The sequence below is a fragment of the Trichoderma evansii genome, assembly GCF_050947405.1.
Source record: "Trichoderma evansii strain SZMC 28006 chromosome Unknown GGI43scaffold_9, whole genome shotgun sequence".
In the NCBI taxonomy this organism is placed as follows: Eukaryota; Fungi; Ascomycota; class Sordariomycetes; order Hypocreales; family Hypocreaceae; genus Trichoderma; species Trichoderma evansii.
The window spans coordinates 676,098-700,094 of NW_028145197.1; the positions used below are offsets into that span (position 1 = coordinate 676,098).

At 49.2% G+C, this 23,997-nt stretch overlaps 5 protein-coding genes across 5 annotated transcripts; 2 read left to right on the plus strand and 3 right to left on the minus strand.

Moving 5' to 3' along the window:
• Positions 1-457: 457 nt before the first annotated feature.
• GGI43DRAFT_371667 (Spt20 family-domain-containing protein) lies at positions 458-4,629 on the minus strand. Its single transcript, XM_083202564.1, has 2 exons — positions 3,829-4,629; positions 458-3,761 (listed from the first exon to the last, which is right to left on the minus strand). The coding sequence occupies exons 1-2, from the start codon at positions 4,166-4,168 to the stop codon at positions 844-846; spliced, it is 3,258 nt and encodes a 1,085-aa protein (XP_083060932.1). The 5' UTR covers positions 4,169-4,629; the 3' UTR covers positions 458-843.
• Positions 4,630-5,418: 789 nt separating this feature from the next.
• Positions 5,419-7,221, minus strand: GGI43DRAFT_371560 (uncharacterized protein). Its single transcript, XM_083202561.1, has 4 exons — positions 6,342-7,221; positions 6,167-6,272; positions 6,082-6,109; positions 5,419-6,007 (listed from the first exon to the last, which is right to left on the minus strand). The coding sequence occupies exons 1-4, from the start codon at positions 6,945-6,947 to the stop codon at positions 5,599-5,601; spliced, it is 1,149 nt and encodes a 382-aa protein (XP_083060933.1). The 5' UTR covers positions 6,948-7,221; the 3' UTR covers positions 5,419-5,598.
• A 197-nt stretch (positions 7,222-7,418) lies between these two features.
• Positions 7,419-9,793, plus strand: GGI43DRAFT_404348 (translation initiation factor eIF2B subunit gamma). Its single transcript, XM_083205915.1, has 3 exons — positions 7,419-7,783; positions 8,005-9,366; positions 9,440-9,793. Exons 1-3 carry the CDS (start codon positions 7,603-7,605, stop codon positions 9,565-9,567), a joined length of 1,671 nt encoding a protein of 556 aa, XP_083060934.1. The 5' UTR covers positions 7,419-7,602; the 3' UTR covers positions 9,568-9,793.
• Positions 9,794-18,150: 8,357 nt separating this feature from the next.
• GGI43DRAFT_422731 (uncharacterized protein) lies at positions 18,151-19,337 on the plus strand (the record flags this gene model as incomplete). Its single annotated transcript, XM_083208148.1, has 2 exons — positions 18,151-19,028; positions 19,082-19,337. 2 exons carry the CDS (start codon positions 18,151-18,153, stop codon positions 19,335-19,337), a joined length of 1,134 nt encoding a protein of 377 aa, XP_083060935.1.
• Positions 19,338-20,313: 976 nt separating this feature from the next.
• GGI43DRAFT_404380 (uncharacterized protein) lies at positions 20,314-20,942 on the minus strand. The gene has a single exon (XM_083205916.1). The coding sequence runs from the start codon at positions 20,706-20,708 to the stop codon at positions 20,388-20,390; it is 321 nt and encodes a 106-aa protein (XP_083060936.1). The 5' UTR covers positions 20,709-20,942; the 3' UTR covers positions 20,314-20,387.
• Between the last annotated feature and the right edge of the window lie 3,055 nt (positions 20,943-23,997).

Consider the following 23,997-nt stretch of genomic DNA (forward strand, 5'->3'; position numbering starts at 1 on the left):
GGCTTTTTCGGTGAAAAGGGGGCTCATAAAAGTGAACTTGTAAAATTCTGTAAGCCAATGACATGCTACTAGCTGAAATCGAATAAAGATTGAAAAATTTGCCAAAATTATATGTGTAATGCGGTATATCATTAGTCAGTCACAAGTGGCGTTCCCTTAGCGGGCTCATCAGATAGACGTGAATCACAGTAGTAGACGAAAATCGAGAACGACAGAATTGCATCTTGGTACAAACATGTTTTGAAAGGTATTCTGTACAAATATACGTACTTAACCCTTTCGACCCCCCATTACAACTAATTGCCCTCCCCTCCACCAACGCCAGTTGCTATTTTAACAAACTCATTAATATCATACCCAGTGTAACAGTCGATATATATATATACCCAGTTCTTCGTGAGAAGCGGAAAGAAGATGAGAAAAAGATGAAAAAAAGAAAGAAAAAGAAAATGAAGAAGAAGAGTAAAACAAAAATGGAAGAAAAAAAAAACAAGAAACAGCGATAATACACTATAGCAAGTTCGTCGGGGGTTAACCTGCCTCTTCCCAAGAAAACATCATTCCGTTGATAGGGGTATTAGAACAGACTTGCCCAAACGTGGTAGTCTTTCGTGATGCCGAAATTATAAGCCTACCTCCCTCCGTAACTCCAGATTTAAGAAAAAATAGACAAGCCAACATCGTCCCCTGCTTTCTTTGGCCTTACCAAGAATCCAAAGCTGGCTAAATTCTCAACTTTTCACATATCCCAAAATGGCATGCATTTCGTTTTGTACCTTCGTAACTTCTTAAGGCTCCTTCAGTCGTCGTGTGGTTTTTTTTTTCTCTTCGCCATTTTCACAATTACATCCCTTGGTGTCCCATCATCCCGCCCATACCTTGCATCGCTGCCTGCTGCTGCTGCTGCTGCTGCTGCTGAAGCATCATCTGTTGCTGTTGCGCTCTGCGTTGATATAGTTCCCTAACCATTTGCGAAGCTTGGGCGAAAGAGGACTGCTTGATCTTATCTACCGTCTCTTGTGGAACATTTTCTGCTCCGCCAAACTTGGAAGCAGCCCCAGCCATGAGGCGGTTGTAGATGACGCGCGCCTGGTTTTGCATCTGAACTTGAACAGCGGCCTGCTGTACTTGCTGAGGAGTTTGTCCTTGATGCTGCTGTTGCTGCTGCTGGGCCTGGGCCTGAGCCTGTGCTTGAGCCTGAGCCTGAGCTTGAGCCTGAGCCTGTGCTTGTGCCTGTGCTTGTGCCTGTGCTTGGGCTTGGGCTTGTGCCTGTGCTTGTGCCTGGGCCTGGGCCTGGGCCTGTGCTTGTGCTTGCTGCTGCTGCTGCTGCTGCTGTTGCTGTGCTTGCTGCTGTTGCTGTTGCTGTTGCTGTTGCTGTTGCATCTGCATGGCCATTAAAGCTTGCATGTTGGCGGCATTGACGTTGTTACCATTCATCATCTGGCCATTAGCTTGCATCATGTTGCCCATCTGCCCATTTAACCGGCCCATCTGAGCCATCCGTGCTATCTGAGCTTGCATCCCTGGAGCCATTTGGCGCATCTGGACATTTTGCATATTTTGTAACTGCTGAGCATATTGCGCGGCCCACTGCTGCTGCTGTTGCTGTTGCTGAGGGTTGCCCATGTTATTCTGTTGGGGATGCGGATGTTGCTGTTGCTGTTGAGGCCCTTGCTGGGACTGCTGCTGCTGCTGTTGTTGTTGCTGCTGCGCCATCATTTGACGTTGCATCATTTGCATCATCTGCGCTTGCTGTTGAGACATAGCTTGGCCTTGTCCAGCAATGGTCATGTTATTAAAATTGTTATTCTGGAGAGCGGCCGCCATCTGCTGCTGTTGATGTTGCTGCTGTTGCTGTTGCAGCATGGCTCGTTGTTGAGCAGTGAGCTGGGCGATCATTTGAGGGTTGCCTTGAATGCCTGGATTGTTAATCATCATCGGCTGGCCCATCTGAGAATTCTGAGCCATCATGTTAGGAGGAGGACTCGTTTGGGTTATGCGAGGAGTTGCAACCATTGCAGGTCGATTAAGCGGAGTAGCATGAGACATGTTCGGCGTTGTCTGCGGAATGCGTGGCGTACCGGACGGATGACTCTGCTGGCTGTTTCTAGAAGACATATTATGTGCCATGGGGACCGCCATCTGTTGGTTTTGTACAACTGAAGCTGGTCGAGGAGGGCTTGCTGCCATGCTGGAATTGGTTTGCTGCATAGGAACGCTTGTGACCATTGGCGACGACATATTTTGAGGCGTATTCTGCCGGACAATTGGAGAAGAAACTGGAGCTTGGGATATTGATGCTTGGAACCGTGCCTGGGCTGGCCCAGATATGCCATTTGGTATCGTATTCTGCGGACCTGCCGAGACAGCATTTGGCATAGCGTTGGGCACCCCATTCTGGATAGGGTGAGCGTGCTGCGTCTGGTTCATTTGCTGTTGGTTGTTGTTAGCCTGAGCAACAGGAGTTGACGCCGCAGCTCGAGCGGCCAATGCTTGCCGCTGCGCTTCAGCTTGTTGACGCAGTTGGTTCTCTCTAGCCGCAGCTTGTTCACGTCTAGCCCTCTCCAATTCTGCTTGTCTCTGGGCAGCTTCTGCAGCAGCTTGCTGCTGTCTCTGCAGCTGTAGCTTTCGGTCATTCTCTTGCTGCTTAAGCTTCTCCTGCTCTCTCTTCTCGGCGTGTTCCCGCTTGATATCTTCAATAACATTGAACCGCTCAAATCTAGGTTCGAATGTAGCAGCACCGGTTGCAGCATCTCCATCTGCTCCACCGCCACCTTGAGCGCCGGTGACATTTGATGCCAACCGATCGTCCAAAACCAACATGTAGCGCTCCAGTTCTGCCGCCGCCGCCTCGTCCGCCGCCATCTCCGCCACTGTGCGTTTGCGAGCCTTTGGCTGAGGCGGAGGTTTGCTATGGCTGGGATGCGACATTTTCTCTAATAACACGATGGTTTCCTCAATACTCTTGGTTGGTTCAAGATAAAGAGGAGCGGCAGTCGCGAGTAATATCTGTCCTTCGACAGCATAGATATTACTTCCATCTATTTCGCTCTTTTCTCGCTTATTTTTCTTCGCAGGTGGCTGCATGGTAGATGCGGTTGGGGTCGGTGGCACCGCTGTCGCTGGCGTTAATGGAGGAGCCATGGCAGAACTATCACGTCCTTCTCCTGCTCCTCGCGGCGTCGTCGCCTTGATGTAAAGATCCATTCGTAGACTCTCGGGCGTCGGATGAAGAACAACAGTGAATATTTTCGGCTTTGGAGCAGTTTTATTGGTTGAGGCATCCGCAGGCAGGGTCAAGGATTCATTTTCAGCATCCTTATCATCACCGTCCGCTGTGTCTTTGGAGTCTTCTTCTTTTAGCTTTCCATTTGGTTCATTTGGATTCAGTTCTTCTTTAGGATATGCAACATAGGGCGAAGGCGTAAGCCATTGGTTATAGTTGTGAATTGATGATGGCACGACGGCATTGGAAGCCGACGAAGGTCGCTTAACGTCCTTTGTCTGGGCTACTGATTTGTGATCATAGATCTGTACGATGAGGCATCCTTCGTAGAAGGGAACACCCCCCTGAATAAAGTACGGAAGGAGATCGTGGGGTATTGTGCGATTCTTCGTATGCTCGAGAAACATCCGCATGGGTGACTTATACTGGAACATGCCATCTTGGCCATCGAAGCGGAAATGATTCGGGTGCAAATGGACAACTAAGGACGGGGGTCGCCCAGCAAACTTCTTTAATATATACTTATCGGTCACAACTATGCATTTGTTAGAGGTCCCAGTTCTACTGATATCGCTGCGCCACGGAAGATAAGGATCCTGTACCTGCAGGTCGGGGCTCATTATGAGCTGCCTCATCCATCGCGAAAAAAACCGATCGCAAGCCTGCGCTATTTCTTGAACTTCGCCCTGACGACAGATTTAGAGTATCGCGACGGGCTCGGTTGTTGGGCCGCACAGTCGAGGCAGTGATAGCCCGGTCGCTGGCTGAGCTCGGCGCCTGCTTCGCGCCGGGGGGCTTGATATTGGACATCGATGGAGAAGGCGATGATGCGGACGATGCAGCCCCGTTTGTCTGAATGCCGGGAGGCACAGGTCGCTTCATCTTGCCTGTGGCGTTCTGCTGCACCGCAGTGGTGGTAGTGGTGACGTTGGACGGCGCCATCGTGACCCCGAATGCACCACGACGGCGCGCGTGGGCTTCAGGGAGAGTCTTGCCGCTTTTTTCTCACCGCGCGTGCTATGCGTATAACCCGGCGTCGATGGCAAGCGTCTACGCCTGCGCCGCAATTGCAGTCGGAGTTCCAGACACAGTTGATAACGTGAATGTTGTAGTCGCGGCGCGAGATGGGTGGGTTGTGGAGACGATCGCTCAACGTGGATCGGCTGGTGCAGAAGGCCCGGGGAGGGCGGCGCAAGTGTATAAAAGTCAGCAGCGATGCATGAGCAAGTGATATATCGTGCGTCGGCAGAAACGAGAGGCTAGGGAGAGTTAGAATTTGCCAGCGACTTTGCCGTTGCGCTCAAAGGACGTTACGAGATGTGCAACGGACGTTGAACCTGACTGACCAAGCTGAGAGGCTCTGATATCACGTGACTCCACCTTGCTGTCCTTAGCTGCGAAAGTTTATCTAATACAGCCAAAGCTTGCGAGATGGGTATAAAACTTTATATAAAAGCCGAATAACATCAAATCTACGTTTCCTGAGCCGCAAACTAATTCTTAAACCATAATATTAGTCATGGGCCATATGCTGCAATCCACTCATCACAGCCGCGCTGAATGAACATATATTGGCTATTGTTGTCTTATTGTTACAATGTCAATTTGGCATATAACTGACATATATCTCAGCTCTCTCTGTTTATTTACATTTGCACATTATTTTGGTAGCAGGGCCCTCTAGCGAACCCCAATACTGAGTTTAATCTGATGCCAGCGACTTGACGAAATATGAAATGCTGTCATACGCATTATAATGGTCTTATTCAATTATGATAACTACTAGTACCTATAGCAAAGGCAGTAAAGGGAGAAGGGGGTCTGATCCCATCTATAGAGGTAATATAGCCGTTAGCTTCAGTCGCAAGGCATCCAACTCGAGCGAGGTGAAACAAAGAGAGGCAGGATGGATATTCACTAGCATTAAACTGCTTGCTGTTGGCGAGCAGTGTGCCCCGGTAGTGCATGGACAGCTTATCGCCCTTCTGGGTCTTGCGCTCGCACTCGCTGACCTTTGAGAGAGGGAGAAAATTGGGCTTCGTTGAGGAAGGAAGAATAGGGGAGAGAGAAAACAGCATATCAGGCCAATACTAATGGCTTTAGTGATTTAGCAATGCTGATGCCGAATATCATATGCATATACTTGTATTAGGTGCAAATACACTGCGCTTTTCTCATCTCTCTTGTCTCTGAACACAGCCATCAAAGTAACAGCGCTGTTACAAAGTATGTATTTAATAAATAGCACTGTTAAATAGATCAAATCAAAAAATAGGTAAGGTATATACAAATCTACACAACCAGCGTCCTGGTATATTCCATTTCATTAAATATCCTGATAAATACCATCAAACATAACTCGCATGCCTGCTTTACTCTCGGCCTTGAACTCTGCGAGTCCAATCATCATTTACGCGCACGCTATCGACAACGACGATACCTCGTCCACGACCGACGCGCTCGGGTCGCTGCCACCATTTCTCGGGCTTATCAGCTCTTTCAGCCTCAGATTCGCTATCGGCGAGACCACCGGATCCGTCTTCGGCGCCGACAACCAAGATGATGTCGTGACGAAGCCATGTCTGAATGTTAGTGATGAAGCTGCCGCTGTCGCCAGAGAGAGACTCCTGAAGGTAGATGATGTCAGGCTGCAGGTGGCGGAGAATATGAGTGTGGCCATTGGGCGTGGTGAACGGGAGAATCATGGTTTCTTTATCAACAAGAGCCAGTGCTTCTGAGTAAACGGCGTTGAACAGAGTGTTCTCCGGGGTAGCGCCAAGGCTAGTAACAAAAAGTTATTAATACTATCCAATAGACTAAGACGTGCGTCAGGGAGCAGGAGACTTAAGACTTACACAGGACTCTTTGCCTCGGGTGTTTGAGCTTGATCATATCCAACGTTAGAGAATGACGAGCTAACCGAAGGAGGCGGGCGATTACTCGTAGTGGTATCAACCGTGCTGTCCTTCAAGCTTGGCGCATAGATGAGCACGAAGAGCTTGATGGCAGACAGATCATTGTGGCGAGGAATGTGGTTAAGAATTGACTTCAATGCCGAGTTAGCGGCCAAAATAACACAAGCGGCCAAAAAGATAAACAAGCATCAAGCACTTACAGCATGTTCATGAGCAATGTCATCGTCATCGTCTGTAAACTGAGAATCGGCAGAAATGACAACAGCAACCGTCTTGCGTTTCTTGTGAATAGACTGAGGAGGAGCGGGTCCCTTTTCTCTGCGCACTTCTCTCTCTTCGGGCCAGGGGTTCGCATCGTGCTCAGGCTTGTCTTCTTCACGAATCGAGGCCAGCGCTTTGCCAACTGCAGCGCCAGCCGCAGCGACACCAGCAGCAACAGTCTTTCCAGGGTTTGATGTAAACGCGCTGCTTACTCGCGATCCCCATCCTGCTGCATTGCCTTCTGCCGCCTCAGATCCAGTCGCATAGTTCTGGTCGCGTTGACGACCCTGATCCGACGGCGGCGCCAATCTGCGCCTCTCTGCCGAAGCACCGTATGCTGGATTCTCTCCATAGTCTGCATTCTCATAGTCCAAGCCGGGATCCGGCTCAGTGGTGTGGTCTTCGGGACTCTCCTTGCGCTGGCTCCAGACCCAGGCGGCGAGACCAGCCGTGGCGACGGTGAGGGTGACTGCAAGAGGCACCCAATGGCTCCAGACGCCTCGCCGCGAGCGGGAGGAGCCCCGATTGTCGTAGGGAGGCGACATTTAGACGAAAGAGCGTAGCATCGCTTGCCAGTGCTATAGCAATCTGCCCAGCTTAAGATGGCGGATCGTGATGATGCCCAATCCTGGTCACGGTAGAGAGCTGCAAGATGCTGTGCTTTGCATACAAAGTATAAACGAAGTGGTTCTTCAACAGCGGCTGAGTGGGGGAGGACCTGAGGCCGGCTGCGAGGTGTGTCGCAACAATCCGGTGGCTGGGGGTTCAGCTGGCTTGGGATGTCAACAATGTGGAGCGTCCCCCGATCTTCCCAGCAACGCGCCAACGCGGGTCCCGAGGTTGCAATCGCGGCGTGGAGCAATTTAATCCCGCGCCACCGAGGCTGCACGCACGTGAATGCTGTGCTCGGATTGGAGCAAAAAGGCGGCGCGCACTAGCCACACCTTGAAGCTGCGCCACAATTAAATTCTAAATCTCAGCCTTGTGCTGCTATGACTCTTCAAACTTCAAGGTGGGGGAAAGCTTAAAGATATTCACAACCCCGGTCAAATCTTAACCGGCTGCATATAACAAGCAATATTCCGATTCCTCTTAGTCCCATTGGACACACAGCCTCAGGGTCTTCATAAATCGAGTGACGAACCGCCTCAGCAGCCGTATTCTGCTTTTCTGTCCGATAGAGGGGCTCTGAGAAGCAGGATGCCTCACGCCTTGTCGATGGCCTCAACCGGGCTGCAAGCCCTCATCCTCTGTGGGCCCGGTTCTTCATTCCCTACATTCACCTCGAATCCGGATGAGAACCCCAAAGCTCTGCTCCCCATTGCCAACCGCCCTATGGTGTGGTATCCTATTGACTTCTGTCTCCGCACTGGCATCACAAGTAGGTGATTTTCATTCTTTTGGCAGCTTCGTTTGTCATGCCTGTCTCATGTCTCATTCATTCAATACTGAGTTGCACCGTATTGGAGAATTGCGAGCGATTTTTATGATCAGGGTATTCTTACTGGCTAATAACATTCACCTGTGTCTTCATCTTTGTGACGATAGAGAAAAATATATAAACATATCTCGGTGTGCAGGATAATGGCTGACAACTTTCAGACATAACTCTCATCTGCCCTCCATCGGCTTCAAAGGCATTGACAGCCGCTCTAAACACCAACCCCTATCTGACGGCACTGCCGCTGCCACGACCAGACGTCTTGGCTCCCGCTGACCTTGATCAGAATACTGGCACAGCCGAAATCTTGCGGCTGCCAGAGATCAGGAAGCTAGTGACGGGCGATTTTGTTGTTTTGCCATGCGATCTCGTTTGCGAGCTTGCTGGTGAACAGCTGCTCCAGGCATGGATGGTTAAATCTGCCAGCCTCACAGGTCTCCTAGGAACACGGCAGCTTTCAAACGGCCACCAAAGCAGATACAGTGGAGGTCTTGGCGTATGGTACAACACAAAAGCCAGTGCACCGGTCAAGGGTGAAGAGACAGACTTCATCTCCACGGCTCCTCTACCCTCTTCCCCAACTGCCACTCCGAAAGGATCCATCTTCCCGAACGTATCAAAATTGGTTTACTCTATGCCTACCGACTCCTTCAACGATCTCACCGAGGAGAGAAAGGCCATTCCAATCCGCCACGGATTGATGAAAGCCAACCCTCGAGTTCGCATGTATACTAATCACAGAGACGCACATATCTACATCTTCCCTCGATGGATCCTAGATTTCATCAAAAAGAATGAGCGCCTGGAGAGCATTGGCGAAGATGTTATAGGCTGGTGGGCCAAGGCCGGATGGCAGTCTGGCCTGGCAGACAAGCTCCAATTCGACGAGGTTTTGCGCAACGGCGATGATGACAGCGAGGAAAACGAATCCGTCGGTGGCCGCTCATCTCCCACTGAGTCTAGCCCTGATAACCAGGACAATTCAAAGGAGGCCACTTCAGCAAACACCACTACGGATGACAAGAACGGATCTACAGCAACAGCATCAGCGTTTGAGCCGCCGTCTATCCTTGCCTACATTCACTCCCACAAGGAGGGAGCTGCAGGCTCAATAGTCCGCCGCGTTGACACGGCACAGCTCCTTTTGGCTGTTTCTTTACAGCTAGCGAAGCTCCCTTCACTCGAAGAAGCAGACACCGAATCTCCCTCACCCTTTGCGCACCCTAGAAAAGTCGCCTACCCCGAAGGCGTGAAGCCTCGTACTACCATCACTAAGCAGGACAGTCTTATCGGCGAAAACGTCACCGTTGAAGAGAAGACTTCCATCAAAGAGACCGTTATTGGTGCTGGCTGCCAAATCAATGAAGGAGCCAAGCTGTCTCAATGTCTTCTCATGGAAGGCGTCGTTATTGGAAAGGGATGTAAACTCACGAGATGTATCCTAGGTAAGAGGTGTATCGTCGGCGCTGGTTCCGTTCTCACAGACTGTGAGGTACAGGAGAACCTTATTGTCGAGCCACGCAGTAAGTATTTTCGCTTATTTCTTTTCGCACAATTTTTTTTAATAGCATATGCTAATATATTATCACCACACAGCTGAGGACAAGGATAACAAGCTCATGAGCTCTGAGGGGCTCGAGGCTACAGAGGCGGAAATGGAAGAGGTTCTCAATGAGATGGATGAGGAGGTAGCTGCAACTGGAGAGGATGTGGATTTGGAATAAAGTATCAAAAGTTGGTTAGAAAAAAATGAAATTTGCCTACTTGGACGAGTGTCAGACTGCGCGTTAGTGAAAATGGTGTCTAATACCCTGTTCGAGTGAGTTCATGAAACAGATTGACAGCTGTGGTAAAGTATGAAGAAAAATGTCACTTGTACGCATAATTATTTACTCATCCTATTCTATTCTGCCATACAATCCGAGATAAAATAATACGGGCAACATCGATCATCGACTTAAGCTCTCAGCAGCATCATTACAGAACCATCATCTACATTGTGGTCTTGAATCTACCCTACAATAGCAAATTCCATTTCGTGGAACAAAACTTGCCGCCTGGCGTCTATTCTAGACAGTCACCTATCACTATCACACACTGAGACATGCATGCGCCCGATGCTACACTGATCACCTTATCAAGAATCATGCCACTCTAAGACATTCTAGATACTAGATTGCAGGTACTAATTCTAGCTAGAAATAACAACTAAAATATAGGAACTAATGCGAGCATAGGCAAGTTTTTATCGCGGAATCTTCCACCGTGGTCACTTCTCTAGGTCGCTTATTCCCGCTGTCATATTCGCCAATAGAACCTCTCCAATTCTAGAGCAGCCCATCAGGCCATATTTACATCAGTCACTAAACTAGTTTTTCTTTTCTTTTTCTTCTTTTGCTTTTCACCCTCCACTCGCCAACATTTTCGTTGGCAATCGAGCTGTAAGGGAACAGCTGCGCCATGCCGCCAGGACAAAGAGCCCGCTTGGGTACCCTCACTTGTCAGTAGCATCTTTCAAATCTCGGTGGATTAGCATGCGCTATATCACCTTGTGACTTAACTTTTTACAGATACTTTTCTCCATCCGGATTACGGTCAAATGGACTTAACGCCAGAGACAGAGAGAGCCGCGATAACGTCCGCTCGAGGGACACACACGCCTTAGCGTAGGCCCCCATTGCCGGCACAGATATCATCATCGTCTCGCCGATAAAGCCGACCTGACCTGAAACATTCTATGTCTAGACCTGTGCGTATAATGATGACCTGATTTTCCCTCCCCACTTCAAAGAACTCTTCTGCGCATGTCAATCGAAGAAAGGAGGCCCAGACCTGGAGATGCTATCGCCAGTAGCAGCGCGAACCAGTTTCCTGGTATGAGACTCCCCGCAAGTTTTTCCCTGGGGCTGATTTCTCCCTCTGCAGGCACCTGACAATGCATCTGCCTCGTGCTAAGAGCTCCCCCTGAATCAGCCAATTAGCTGATCTGGGCATGGAGATGTCGCCGACCTCATACCGCTAGCTGAGCTGAAGTGAACTGGCTACCACGACTGAGCACTCAATTCTTAAACTCTGTCATATATCATATGACCAAGTACATATACTAGTAATTTGGGCTAATATAAGGGGCGTATAGTTGGGTCAGTAGTAATTATAGCACTCGGTGACAATATCCCCACGACTATCACCCCAATCGACATACTGTATGGCATGGCATGGATATGCTATGGCCACGTCATGTCTCTGCCGCCAACATCAAAGAAAACGTACTTGATCATTTTTCCATATGGAATACCGAGGAAGTGGTACTCTGGTGATCCGATAATTCCAGTACCATGTTCTCGGCTCCGTTGGTCCCTATTGCTATCGTCCCTGGATCAGATTTTCATAGCACTAGCTCCTTGAAGTGCGCTTTGACCTGGTGCCTTGCAAGTCTCTGCGTATCATCTCTGCCAATGATACTACTACTAGCAGCAGCATCAAGAAGCAGGCTCGGCCAACATCACGCGGCTAGACCTCTAATAGTATGGGTCGTTTAGTACCGAGCATGGGGTAGCACCAACAGACGGCTACGATCCTTGGGAGATTTCAAAATTTGTTGCGATCGGTACGTGCTTAGACACATTTAAGCGCAATCGCGCAAATCCCCTGGTCGAGGTCGCCGAATGTGTCTGAGTAGCGCGGCATGATGCACATCTGCTCCTGGCACACTGACACATATGCCTCGACCATCGCTCCACCCGCTGCTCTAGAAAGCGCCTCAGTCACCACCCCACCAGTAGCAAGAATACCATTCCTCCAGTAGGAGAAGCTTCATTCCCTCACTTCCCAAGGGCGGGCCGAAGCAGCTGAAACTGCGTGGTTGATTCTACAGGAACTGGGGAATTGAGGCACTTAGTGTGAGCTGAGGATCCGAAAATCCGGAATGCCGAAGGAATAGCCAGCTAGCGAGACAGTACTAGCTTGCCTTTCTTCAAGAGTTTGAACCCGAGAATTTGAGCAGCCCACATAGACATAATCATGGTGTTGCGGTTGGTACAACCGATGATCATCAGGGTCCATCAAGGTGATCATTGCCGGCTACTTGCAAAGGACAGCGAAGGAGAGCAGTGCGAAGAGGGACAGACCGGACGGATGGCGCATTGGTGCACAGCCGGATTCTGGGAATGTGCGTGGGGAGGATCGTGGTGGGTGGATGGAGTGCAAAGTCATGGTGATGGCCAACCAACTCTTTCCATGACTTGGTTATTTCCGTAGCATTGCCTTGAGGGGGGTCTATGGTAGTATGAGCGTGTCCCCAAATTCTCATGGGGATGGGGGCGGGCCGGCGGACGAGGATGAAGCGCCTGGCCGGCAATCCCAATCACACACCGCCAACCAACAAAGCAGCTCTGGTCTTTGACAGCGTTGATGCTGTCTTAGCGAGATAGCTGAGAGTGGTCGTTAGTGTAATTCTGCACGTAAGTTGATGCACATCCAGACCCTTGGAGAAGGTCTCTACCCTCGTACTCCTTTCATCAGCCCAGGTTCATCTTGTTTTAGTAGACACCACCCATCGGCTGATACCTTTCCAGCCAACAGACAGCCAGAGACATGCATGTCTTGTCGCGTAAACACACTAACAGCTGAAGGAACACGCAAGCACTGTTCGGCTGTGATGTGATTTGCCATACTGGCAGCGCGTTCTGATTAGTTACATCCGAATCGGGCGACGCGCACTAGCTTGATGTGACGCATCATGTGTATTTCCCTGTGAACTTGAGCAGAATTTTGGTTGCCTTGGCTGATACCCTGACGAGCTGAACCGGAGAGCAAGATCATCATCACCATGCTGCATGCCAAGCCGACATGCAGCCTCGCCATCATTTCTATATCCGGTCTGGCGTAGGGGGAAAGCTGTGATATACCTAAACAGGTAAAAAAAGGCGAGAGGCAAACAAACAACAAAGGGCGAATATGGGGTGGCGGTGACCGTCGCATACGAGGCCTAGCTAGAAGAGAAAAAAGGAAAGAAAAATAGAAGAGAAAAGAAAGAGTCTGGTCGGAACCAGAGCTATCCGGATCTTAAGGCTGAATATTAAGCTGCAGGGTATGCAGCCACACTTTGAATGTGACGTGAGAGACGGCAGCTGAATATGGCTTGTCCATTGACTGGGCTTTTCCAAGTTTCGTGGAGCCAGTGTCTCTAATTTTCGAACTGAGGAGATATGATTCTGGGCCAAAATTTCGCGCGAAGGAAGAGATATGGCTGCTGCGGACACCAATAAGATGGCTGCCCACACTGGCCCACGTCCATCTCTCAGTCTAGCGGCGATCCATGCGCAAATCTATTTTGATACCCACTCGGCCGAACTCCGTCGCCAAGATGAGAGGGACAGATTTACAGATGTGCATATTACAGCTCATTTTCAATTCTCTCTCTTGTGGTTATTAATTGGGAAACACAACGCATTAGCCGCCAATTGGAGACGCCTGACTGATATGTGAATGCGGCCATGGCTGTCACACTGATGCGGCATAAACTGAGACATACTCGCCCCCAACATCAGAATGTGACGGCGGCTGTAGATTTTTTTTTTTAATGGCAATAAACCGACGGGTTGGTTCATCAGTCCTGCCGTGCTACCAGAGCGCATCACCCGACAGCAGCCCAGTAATCTGGGTTTGGGATTGGGTGTAGTTATATCGGACCAGTTATAAGGAGGTAGTACCAAATGATTGATGTGATACACCCCGTGGAGTGTTTGCTATGGTCGGCGCTTGGTAGCTGGTAGTCGTTGGTCGAGTGATAGAACGAGAATGACGGAAAAATGCCTTTACTGATTAATCATTCATAACATATAAGTGAAATCATGATAAAGCTCTAATCCTGGCGCCTTAGTGAGGCCATGTTGCTGTCATGTAATAGCAACTTTTTGGCAAAGAGGATGTCCACTTCAACTGCCGAGCAAGCAAATAACTGCGGCTACGAAGCATCCGCGGATGATACCCGCGTTAGCACCAATACTACCACTTAGTAGTAGAGCCTAATACCACTTTGGATCTGGATCGAATCGGCGCCACTGATAGTAGCTAGCGAGCAATGGCTTCTTATTCGATGAACTTTTGATAAGAGGCCGTACGAATACCGCCTTACTGCTTAACCCAGTCAAATGAGCGCACGACGGACTGCCTCTAATTAACCATATACAAAAGCATTTGTATGGCCCAACAATTTGACTAGTTTGAACTTGTGTGCTTTAAAAAGGCTGGAATCGTTATCTACCATTGACAGGGGTTAACAGCATCCAAGTCGTTGAGGACACTTACCAAAGCGGAGCCCTCAATGGCACTCAGACTCAAATATAATTGCCGGTGCATTTGCGTATTTACTACTGCGTCTGCTAGGCCCTCTCCAGCTAGAAAAGCCAAGCAGTTTAATGTTCTTTTGGAGCCTACCCTAATGAAGTCGACAATCGTTCAGATGACGCGAGATAAGAGCGAGCATGGTGGGAGTGCGTCAGATGCTGTAGTCGTAGTATTTCGAAAAGCACAGCAAAAATTTTGCCCAGTATCGAGCTGCCACCTGAGATTCACGCCCTTAGAAATGTTGAAAGGCAAAATTACATGTTTAGTTGCTAGGAGGGGAAACAAAGGTGATGCCAGCTGAATGAAGTGTGATAACGCAAGTGCTGTAACCAATCTGGTGAGCGGTAGCCACCGTAAGTAGGGATTATTACTAACCTGGAGAACTTATGGGGACTGAGATTGTTTAGAAGGGAGACATGGTAATTAATGACGAGTCAAATACGCAGCACAATCTAGCTGATGGTGAAACTGACGTTACTGTGCTGTCCATATGGCCCCTGGAGAAAACAGAAAACACGTGGCTTGGCGGTGCTTCTTCGAGGCACTGACAACAACAAATTTGTACACAAGGCACTGCGGATAAATCCGAATGATTAAACTGAATCTCTTTTCCCTTGTTAGACAATATTTTATGTAGGGCTGGAGCTGGAGAAAACGGCGTTATGCGTTGGTCATCCACTAAAAGGGACGGGCGGCTTTCCCTGCGTATTCCCTTGCGTATTAGCAAAGTCGCATCTTTTTATTGAATGGCGCATATTGACTTCAATTTTCAGGCGGATGTCAAACATAAAATATTACGTTACTCACCACAAAAGCCAGGGATAAGCCCACAGCGAATCAGCGTCCAGCGAGGCTCCAATTCGTACTCACCTCCCTTGGCCGCTGGCCGCTGGCCGGGGCAGGCGGCCGATCCTCTTTTTTGGCCGGCGTGTTTGCGAGAGACTTTATCTGCATTAGTCTGGGACGACAGGTCTTAGCCCGCGCGCAACAACGGCGTCTGCGAATTTGCTGCGTAATCAATAATGATAATTCACAGTCAAGATATGAAATGCAGGGCGATGCGGTCTGGCAATATGAACACTGCAGATGTACAATGGCCATGTACCTGCCGACTTATCGATTATGGATCCTCCCGTCCCCGATATATGCCTATCTACAGTGATTGCCCCGCTCTACTGCCTGGGGAAGCAGTCGTTCTGAATCACCTTCATGTGCCAATGGCACGTAACTGACGCCACATAGCAGACCACCGCAGGCCATCGCTGAGGCGCATACAACTACGGCGTTAGTTCGGGGACCACTCTTGCGAAGCTGTGCCGGCACTTGTGGTTGAGCGGGAACAAGTGAGCCGTCCCTGACTATATCATATCGGCCCTTAAGAGATGATCCGTCAAAAACTAAGGGCGGCCAGCCTCAGGGACCCGTGAACTCTATCGCTAGTGGGCGCCCGTCCTGATACTGGTGGGCAAATTGATCGTCTAAGTGGGAGAGGGAGAGCTAGTGCTGGGACGCCTGGCAGAAGAGGGCTCCTGGAGTGGATTCCTGCCTATGACTCTGGGCCGCCAATTCTGGCCTCGCTGGTTTACCCTCACGAAGAGGGTTGGTAGGTGAGACTTTGTATGAGCGAGCGTCAAACTCGACTCCATATGCCATCCTTTACTGTTTTCCCTGATCTGATTCTGCCACACGCTTTCCAGCCGTTTGCCCACGGTGATGCGAAACAGCTTTGGTCTCGATATGGCATGGCTGTTTGACATTGCCTCGTTGACTTGTTGACTGCAGCTTCCAGCCTCCAATTGCATTTTCTGGCACGGCTGTAGGATGGCCTGCATTCTGGCAACTATGCCTCTGGACCTTTGCCACTCGTCTGGCTTGTGGCGAAAGCAGATATTACCAAGTGGGAATCGCTCTGAAAGCCACCTCCCCCTCTCGTTTCGCTACTTCTTCACGGCTGTCAAAAGATGCCCGTACTTTTCCCTTAACGTACGCTATCTGCATCTTGGATGTTTTAATATCAAGACTTTGACTTGAACTTTAACAGCTGTTGAACTAAATTGAGCCTTTTTCTTCGCCTTGAATCGTTACGGTAGATGTTTCACCCACTGACGGTGTTAAGCAGATGAAATTGTGGCCAGTTTGTGCCCACATTCCAAACGTGCCTCTCCGTTCCACTTGAGGTTCAGACCATCACAAAGTGGAGTCATCTCTATGTATGATATGGCTATTGAGAGATGATCGGGGAATCTGGAGTTGACACAATAACGAGACAAATCGACCTTGTGCCCCGCGACCACGGCGGAGACAAACCTCCTCTAACCATGTGGGTTTTACACGGTGTATCGCAAGCAAGGCGCTGGCTACCCACACTGATGACAACTAATGCTGGATGTAGCTACTATTCGATTTTGCCTATATCCATGTATGGGATCTAGCTGCATATTAATTTTCCAGAGATACGAAGTATGAAGGTTTCGGAGCACAGACATGGAGCAATACCAGATGAGATCCGCCCCTAATATAGCCCAACGTACCAATGGCAGCAGATCACGCAGAGAGACCCTGGCCAACCGGGCACATCCGATCGGAGGCCCACTAAAGGTAAAATGTACTAGGTGACCTAATCAGGAAGGGATATAGCATATGCGCAGCTAGCAACGGATTGCTCGCCGCGAGCTGGCTTGGCGACACCGCCTCGAAAAGTGACAGGAGACTTATGTGGGCGTGCCTTTTTGCTTTTGGACGAGTTGGCGTACGAGTTGGCTTGTTTAGTCTTGGGCCGATGCCCGCGGCGTTCAGCTAAGCTGGCCTATACAAAGCAGGCCCGCTGCCCTTCACCCCTGTCTTCAGGTCGCATGCAAGTGCATCAAAGGCCGGTGGGCAAGTAGTGCTTGCCGTAGCCTTAATCACTATTGTAATTGATAGCTGGGCTCATGCTCTTACACCAACTTGGCGCATAAATGGATCTCATATGCATTTATTATATCCTTGCTCTGTTTGTTGTCGCTGCACATTTGTCTGCTTGGCCCAGCGTTCAGCCTCTGACCAGCTCTGTTTGCTCCCAACAGCTGCTGTCCCAGGCACCCTGCCAAGTGGTAGATCCCCGCAAGGCCACGATCGTTTAGGAGATACGCTATCACACGGGTGTCTGCGTGGCAGGCAGTAAGAGTGGTCATCCACACATACTATGTACATGGAGACGTAATAATACTAGCACATCGCTTACTATACAGACGCTGCTTAGTACGAGAAGGTGAGCGATACTAAGTAGACAGGGCACAAATTGAACCCCCCCCCCCCCCCCCCCTTCTCCATCTATCCCTTGACACCCCCCTAGCCTAAACGGATAAGAGTTGAGATGCCCAAAACACTACAGACTATAATATACGCCGGCGATAAAAGTCCGTCCGTATTCGCCCTCGCTTGATTTGGTCTTGGACACACACCCTTCAGATCGGACTTTATCGAGATCTATCGAGGACTCCTTGACTTTTGTGAACACCCATACCGCACCCACATTTCTTTTTTCTTCCATCTCGGTGTCACTATGTCACTGTCTGCCAAAAGACTCTTGCTTTCTGGGGATTGATCTGCAGGTTGGCTTGTCTCAGGCCGCTAATGGCATATCCAGGGACCATTCCAATCCAAGTTCTTGTATATCTTCACTCGGTCCGCCCTCGTAAATAACAAACATTCCCGACCAGATCCCCCATTCAGCCCCCAAGTTTCTGCATGATCAATCTTTCTTCCCTACCCGACCGTTCTGCTTTGCTTGGAGTACTATCTCCATATTGAAGGGATTCCAACTTACACTCCTTCAATCCTCAATATCTAGCGATTATTCTTCTTCCATCATCATTACCATCATCACCGAGTTGAAGCGTGTTTGGATTTCATCTTCAAGCAGTGTTTCGCCACTTATTCCCCTCGTTTATTCTTAATCTTAAAAGACATAATCCAAGATGCAACTCGCCGAGCCATACCGATTTGAGATTGAGGAGTCTGGCTTCAATCTGGCCATACAATGCCCACCAAACGGCAGTTTTTCTTCAGTTTCTTCTAATTCATCTTCTCCGTACGAGGTCTTCACACCCATCTCTCGTCGTTCTACACCTAACGAGATCAGAATGGACTTTGACGGCTCCTATCAGTCGTTTGCAAGTACACCCACACCGCCTTCGGAAGTGATGCATAAGTACATGTTCGGTCCCTTGAAAGCGGAGCACGAGCGTATGTCTTTCTCCTCCTCCCACGGGACACTTTCTCCTTCCACACCTCTCAGAAAAATGACCGACGTTATGTCCCACGACTACATGCTCGACGTGAACAACATCAACTCACACTCTATGGGTTCCATCTCCCCTTCAGGCCCAGTACCTGTCTACACTGAAGCACCTTTACAATCAACATCCTACATCATGACACCTACCCACAGTGTCTCTCCCTCAGAGATCGCCGAGAGTAATGGAACTGCATGGTGCAGCAATGACAGTCCCATCTCTTTCTTCGGACCAAAGGGACAGTCTCCGCGGAATGTCGAACCCTTGAGCCTTCATCAGCGATACTCAGAATCGCCAATGGGACGGGCGTACTACCAGCACCCACTACCTCTTTCACCGCACAGGCTGCCAAGTCAAAGAGATCAGGTGAATGCTTGGAATGCCGCCATAACCAAAGGGGCAGACCTTCAAAGGGAGATTCGAATGCAACGAAAGGTAGTACCTGAGAAGAATGACCCCGGCTCATACGACGTCGTACGAAAGGCAATGTGCAAGTGTGACTACCCCAACTGCCACAAAGCTTTCAGAAGAAATGAGCACTTGAAGCGTCACAAGCAAACGTAAGTACAAGATGAGATGACATACTGTAGCAGAATGCTAATCTATTCACTAGGTTCCATGGAGAGGGTCCCAATCGATTTTCTTGCGAGTTCTGTGGAAAAGACCAGTTCAATCGTCAAGACAATCTCAACAACCACCGCAAACTACACGCTCGTCCCAATAGTCGCAACCGCGGAGTTGAGTTTATCGCCGCTGCGGTACCTGTTATTGAACAAGAGGAGCGAAGCCGTAAGAGGCGAGCGCCTCCCAAGTCAAGACTGCCCGCAGCTGGAATGCCAGCAGCTGAGAAGCGTGCAGGCAGTTACTAAGGACATGGCTCATCCTTGCCCGCTCTGGACATGGATTCAGGCGACAGCTCGAGCCCATTCCATACAATCTCATCTATCCGTCCGCCTAGTGGGGCAAGCCACACCCGACAGACGCAGATGCGTCGGGAACGAGCTGGACGATGACGGGCTTGTAAGGTGGTAGGCTTGTCATCGGGTAACAGCACACACCAAAATTACTTTTCCTATGTCTTTTTTCATGCAGTGGATATCACAGTCGCTGCCCCTGGGAGACCAATTTCATTGGTCTCCTCTAATTGCGACACACCCGTCTGGCGGCTATGGCTCCGGCGGACGGCTTTTCTTTGTCTATCTCAACACCCGTCACACACCCTCGGGCGGCAACATTTACAAAAAAAGGCAAAAACAAAAAACAAAAGCAATATCGTTTTAGCTGGCATCTATTGGGAAACAATTTTCCCATTAATTTTCTTATCATACACTTGTTTTAACCAATGGTGGGAGAGGAGGACATACGGGGGAAAAGGGAAAGACACTGGCGCCTTTTCTGTGGATTTTTACAATCTTGATATCCCAGGTGGGAGTGGATGGATACGTATATGGTTGATGCTTGGTTTTCTTATTATTTCGTCTTCATTTCATTTCGTTCCTTTACACTACCAAAGTTAACAACCCCGGTGGCAGTTGCCACTGGCCCCCAACTACTTTTTTTTATTACTATTGTTATTATCCCTTCCCTCACGTCTGGTCGGAGGACCTAGCAGACCATTTTCAGATTTATTTTACTGTGGTCGGGAGATACGCGTTTCATGTTTTTAACTGATACCAAAGGATACACGAGACGGTATGGGGCATATTACGGAACTGTCAGGATGGCTTTACAGTATCCAAAAATTATCGGTGTGTATTAGCATATACACTTGACAAATGTATAATATAGTACTATTGTGACGAATAAGAAGTTTGACTCTATAAAGCAACTACTCTTGCTCTCGTGCCTTTTCCTTGATATCATGCTCACCGCTTCTCTCTCTTGAAGGCATTTCGGCCACTGTTTAGTAGCCAAGTATATTAATTGACGCATGCAAGTCTACGGATAGCAGCGTCTGGTTGGCCAACCCTTTGCAAGAAGGCTGCCTGGAGCACCTCCCTCCCAGTGCTATATGTCGGTAAGTCTAACGGCCTAAAACGGTGAGTAAGGGGTGGGTAGAGAAGAGAGAGGAGGAGGAGGAGCAGGACCAAATGGAGGGGGCCGGAAGTTGGTTCCCCAGCCTCCGGGGCTGGAAGGGGAACAGAAGAGGAATAGGAATAGGAATAGTATAGGCAGGCCTGAATCAACAGAGAGAGAGCAAGCCCAGAAAAAAAGGGGGGCGAAAAAAAAAATAGAGACATTTCAACGCGAGCTAAACAGGATTGGGTGAGCACGAAATCACGGGGGACCTCGGCGACCGGTGAGAGCCGCAACTGCGGCGAATGTCTAGAACTCGCAGCAAAAGGAAAAAGTTAATCGAAGAGAGAGTTGAACAACGGTGCAGAACAGATGAGCCTTGGGCTTTGGGCTGGGCGAAAATTGGTACACTACTAATGCAACTAAGGCTTCACCGGTTCTGAGGTGCTGGAGGCTCCATAATGCGGTGCGTATACTATGAGATCGGCTTGCTTTGGCGAAAGTACATGTGCATTAGTAGAAAGGCTGGACAGGGTTTTGAAGCTACGCGCAGATCCTTGGATCCTTTTTTACTGGGGTCTTTTTTTTTTCTTGTTCCTGTACAGTAAAAAAAGAAGAGCGGGGGTGTGTGGGCATTTTGCTTTGCGGTTGTCTTAGATCTGCCTAGCCACATGAAGGCAATACTACTGGTAAATAGTATACTGTTACTAGTATTTTACTTGGCATCTATCTTTGCTAGGGATACGATGTGTATTCAAGCATGATGAGAAGGGGGCTCAGAAGAAAGATCAAGGGGGAGAAAAGAGGTGGGGGAGTGGGAAGAGTGAAGTGAATTTGAGCGAATGAGAGACGCGGAAGTGTGTTGGCAGCTGTGCTAATCAAGGTGCTTGTGCGCACATGTGAATGTCTTGGAGAAGATTTTAATGTGAGGAGGATAGACGACGTTTTTTATGCATCTAAGTGGATATGTATTCTGAGATGATCTAGATGAAAGAGGAAGAAGAAGAGACCCTAGTAACATAGAGTTTTGGGGAAAGGGAAGATTCGTGATGGTGGCATTCGATTTTTGGCGATGTGATTTTTTCTCTCGATCGGGTATGTGAAAAGCTGATGGTAGCTGTGTGTAATTTCATCCATGTTTTCTACTATAAGCACGAGTGTGTCAATGTGAGTACATATGTATAAGCATGGGTATGGATGGGCATGCAAAGCTGTTGGTGATGTGGCTCTATGATGACACTTCGCTTATATGTGGCCCCCCTGGACCACTCTTCTCATGTCATGTCCGATAATGGCAACCGAAAGTAAAGAGGCTGAAAATAAAAGAGACTTCAACTCTATCTCTCATGTCCGCTCAAAGCTCCGATCGTTAGTGTCCAAGGGCTGAGATTGAGACGAGCAGTGCAAGTAGGAGGGAGAGAGATTGCTAAGTCAATTAGGATATTGGTTGAGAAACCTCCACGTAGTAGTAGTAGGTGAGTTTAGTATTTTAGACCTGCTTTAGTACTAACGTCAGTCAAAAGTTTAAATAAAAACGGCGCGATTAAAAAAAAAAGGATGATCGTCAACGTAATAATACTGTAGAACTGCCCCCTTTTTTGAGTCTCAGTGCCGGCGTCTATTAATGAAATGGAAAAATGTGCAACGGCCAAGAGTTTGTCTATGGGCAAAACATGAAGCAGATTTCGTCCCCCGTCGAGAATTGCGATTTCTCGAACACAGTCTCAGACACAGGCTGCAGATAAGCCCACACACGGGGTTTCTGCACGGCCGTTTCATACGTGCTCGTTACTTATGCAAGTGTATACATGCATATGAGTACCGGTAGTATGAGAATTATTAGCCGTATCTACTCCGTACGGGCGAACCAACCAAGTAATTACTTTGTAGAGAACCAACGAGCGACAAGGGGATTGATTTGTCTTGGAAGCGTCAAAAGAGGTTAGAGTATCGCAACTTGGGCGTTAAGGCCGTGCTGATCATTGATCTGTGCGATAGCGGGAGGGCAAGGCAACGGCACGCTCCCAAGCCAAGCTGTCGGGTCAATTTTGTTTTCTTTTTCTCACCGTTTTTGCATGTCTGTCGTTATGTGAACCGTTACCATAATAGTGTTAATGACATGTTGGCCAAGAGCGCCAAGGAGGTGGCTGCCTGGATGAGAGCTGGATTGCTTAATTTCTCTTCTTAGCGCAGTCAAAAACGCCACTTCATTATGGACGATCCGTCTTGGCCCGTCATCGTAGTCAGTCAAGTTGATGGGCATCGTGGGCCAGGTTCACTTTACCGGTCGGGCTCAGCAGCGGCCGGAGGCGCACGAGTTGTATGACATGGCGGTGTTAGCAAATTTAGTTTCATGATATGGAATGCCGGAACCGTTCCGTGCCGTCGGGCTGATGGGTATTGGTATGACGCTTGGCCCATCTGAATCCAGCCTAACCAACAACTGTATGAGTTAGCATCATACGAGGACGTATGTATGAACACGCAAACACACATAGAACATGGACAAGACAGGCTTGTCGCCGGCCTGTTTGATGCATATCGGAGGTGTCAGTGTCCAAATCAGAAGCTGAACTGTACGTAATTGCTTGAAATTCGGCACATATGCCTTGCTCATGTGTACGTCGGATAGGATCGGACCTCGTCATAGGGTAGATGGAGGTAGGATAGACGCAATGATAGGCTGAGAGCTGAGGCCAAGATGACGCCGTAACCGCAAGACCTGAGCGGTGAGGGCATTGAGGGTGTCTGAATTCTGTCAAGTGAGGCTGATAGGCTGTTTCAGTTGCCAATTGGCGGTATATCGTCCAAGATTGCCGGTGGCATCGGATTGCTACATGGCACTAGGATGGAGAGGGTTTAAACTCTCCTATACAACTCATCGATGCGCTATATTGGCTAGTTAGTCTGGATACATGCGTTGTACGCGTGGTAGCTGTCCATACGTTATAGGTTTCGGTAAAGAACAAAAAAAGCAAACACAAGCAGTCTCTCCGGCCGTCGGTGATGGTGGTGCGGTGAGGTTTAAAGTGTGATGTTCGATGCTACGTAGAAGCTTTCGCTTCGCAATCTTAGCGCTCGCTAGGCATGGCAGGCCGCTGTGGCGCACGGCGTGGCAACGATCTAGCCGCTATGGAGCAGCCACAAGGCAGGCCCAGAGTTACAAGGGCCTCGGGATACGGGGCTGAGGTTACAGCAGCAGAAGCAGCAGAAGCAGCATCACCTGCATCTACGAGTACATGATGGCTTGATTGGCTGAGAGGAGAGAGAATACCTGTGGAGAAGGCAATGGAGCAGCTGCTGTTGGGTACCAATGCACAAGGTACAGTGATATCACCGCCATGTGTACTCAATCTAGTAGGTAGACAGTAGCTATGGCTTGCCTGTTCCCAGTGCATACATGTATGTACATGTACGCTGGGTGTTACAGCACATGTAGGAACCGGGCAGAGCGTGCTACCCCGTATAGCTGCATTAGCTGTGCTGCGTGCCAGTGGTTAATGCAGGCCATCT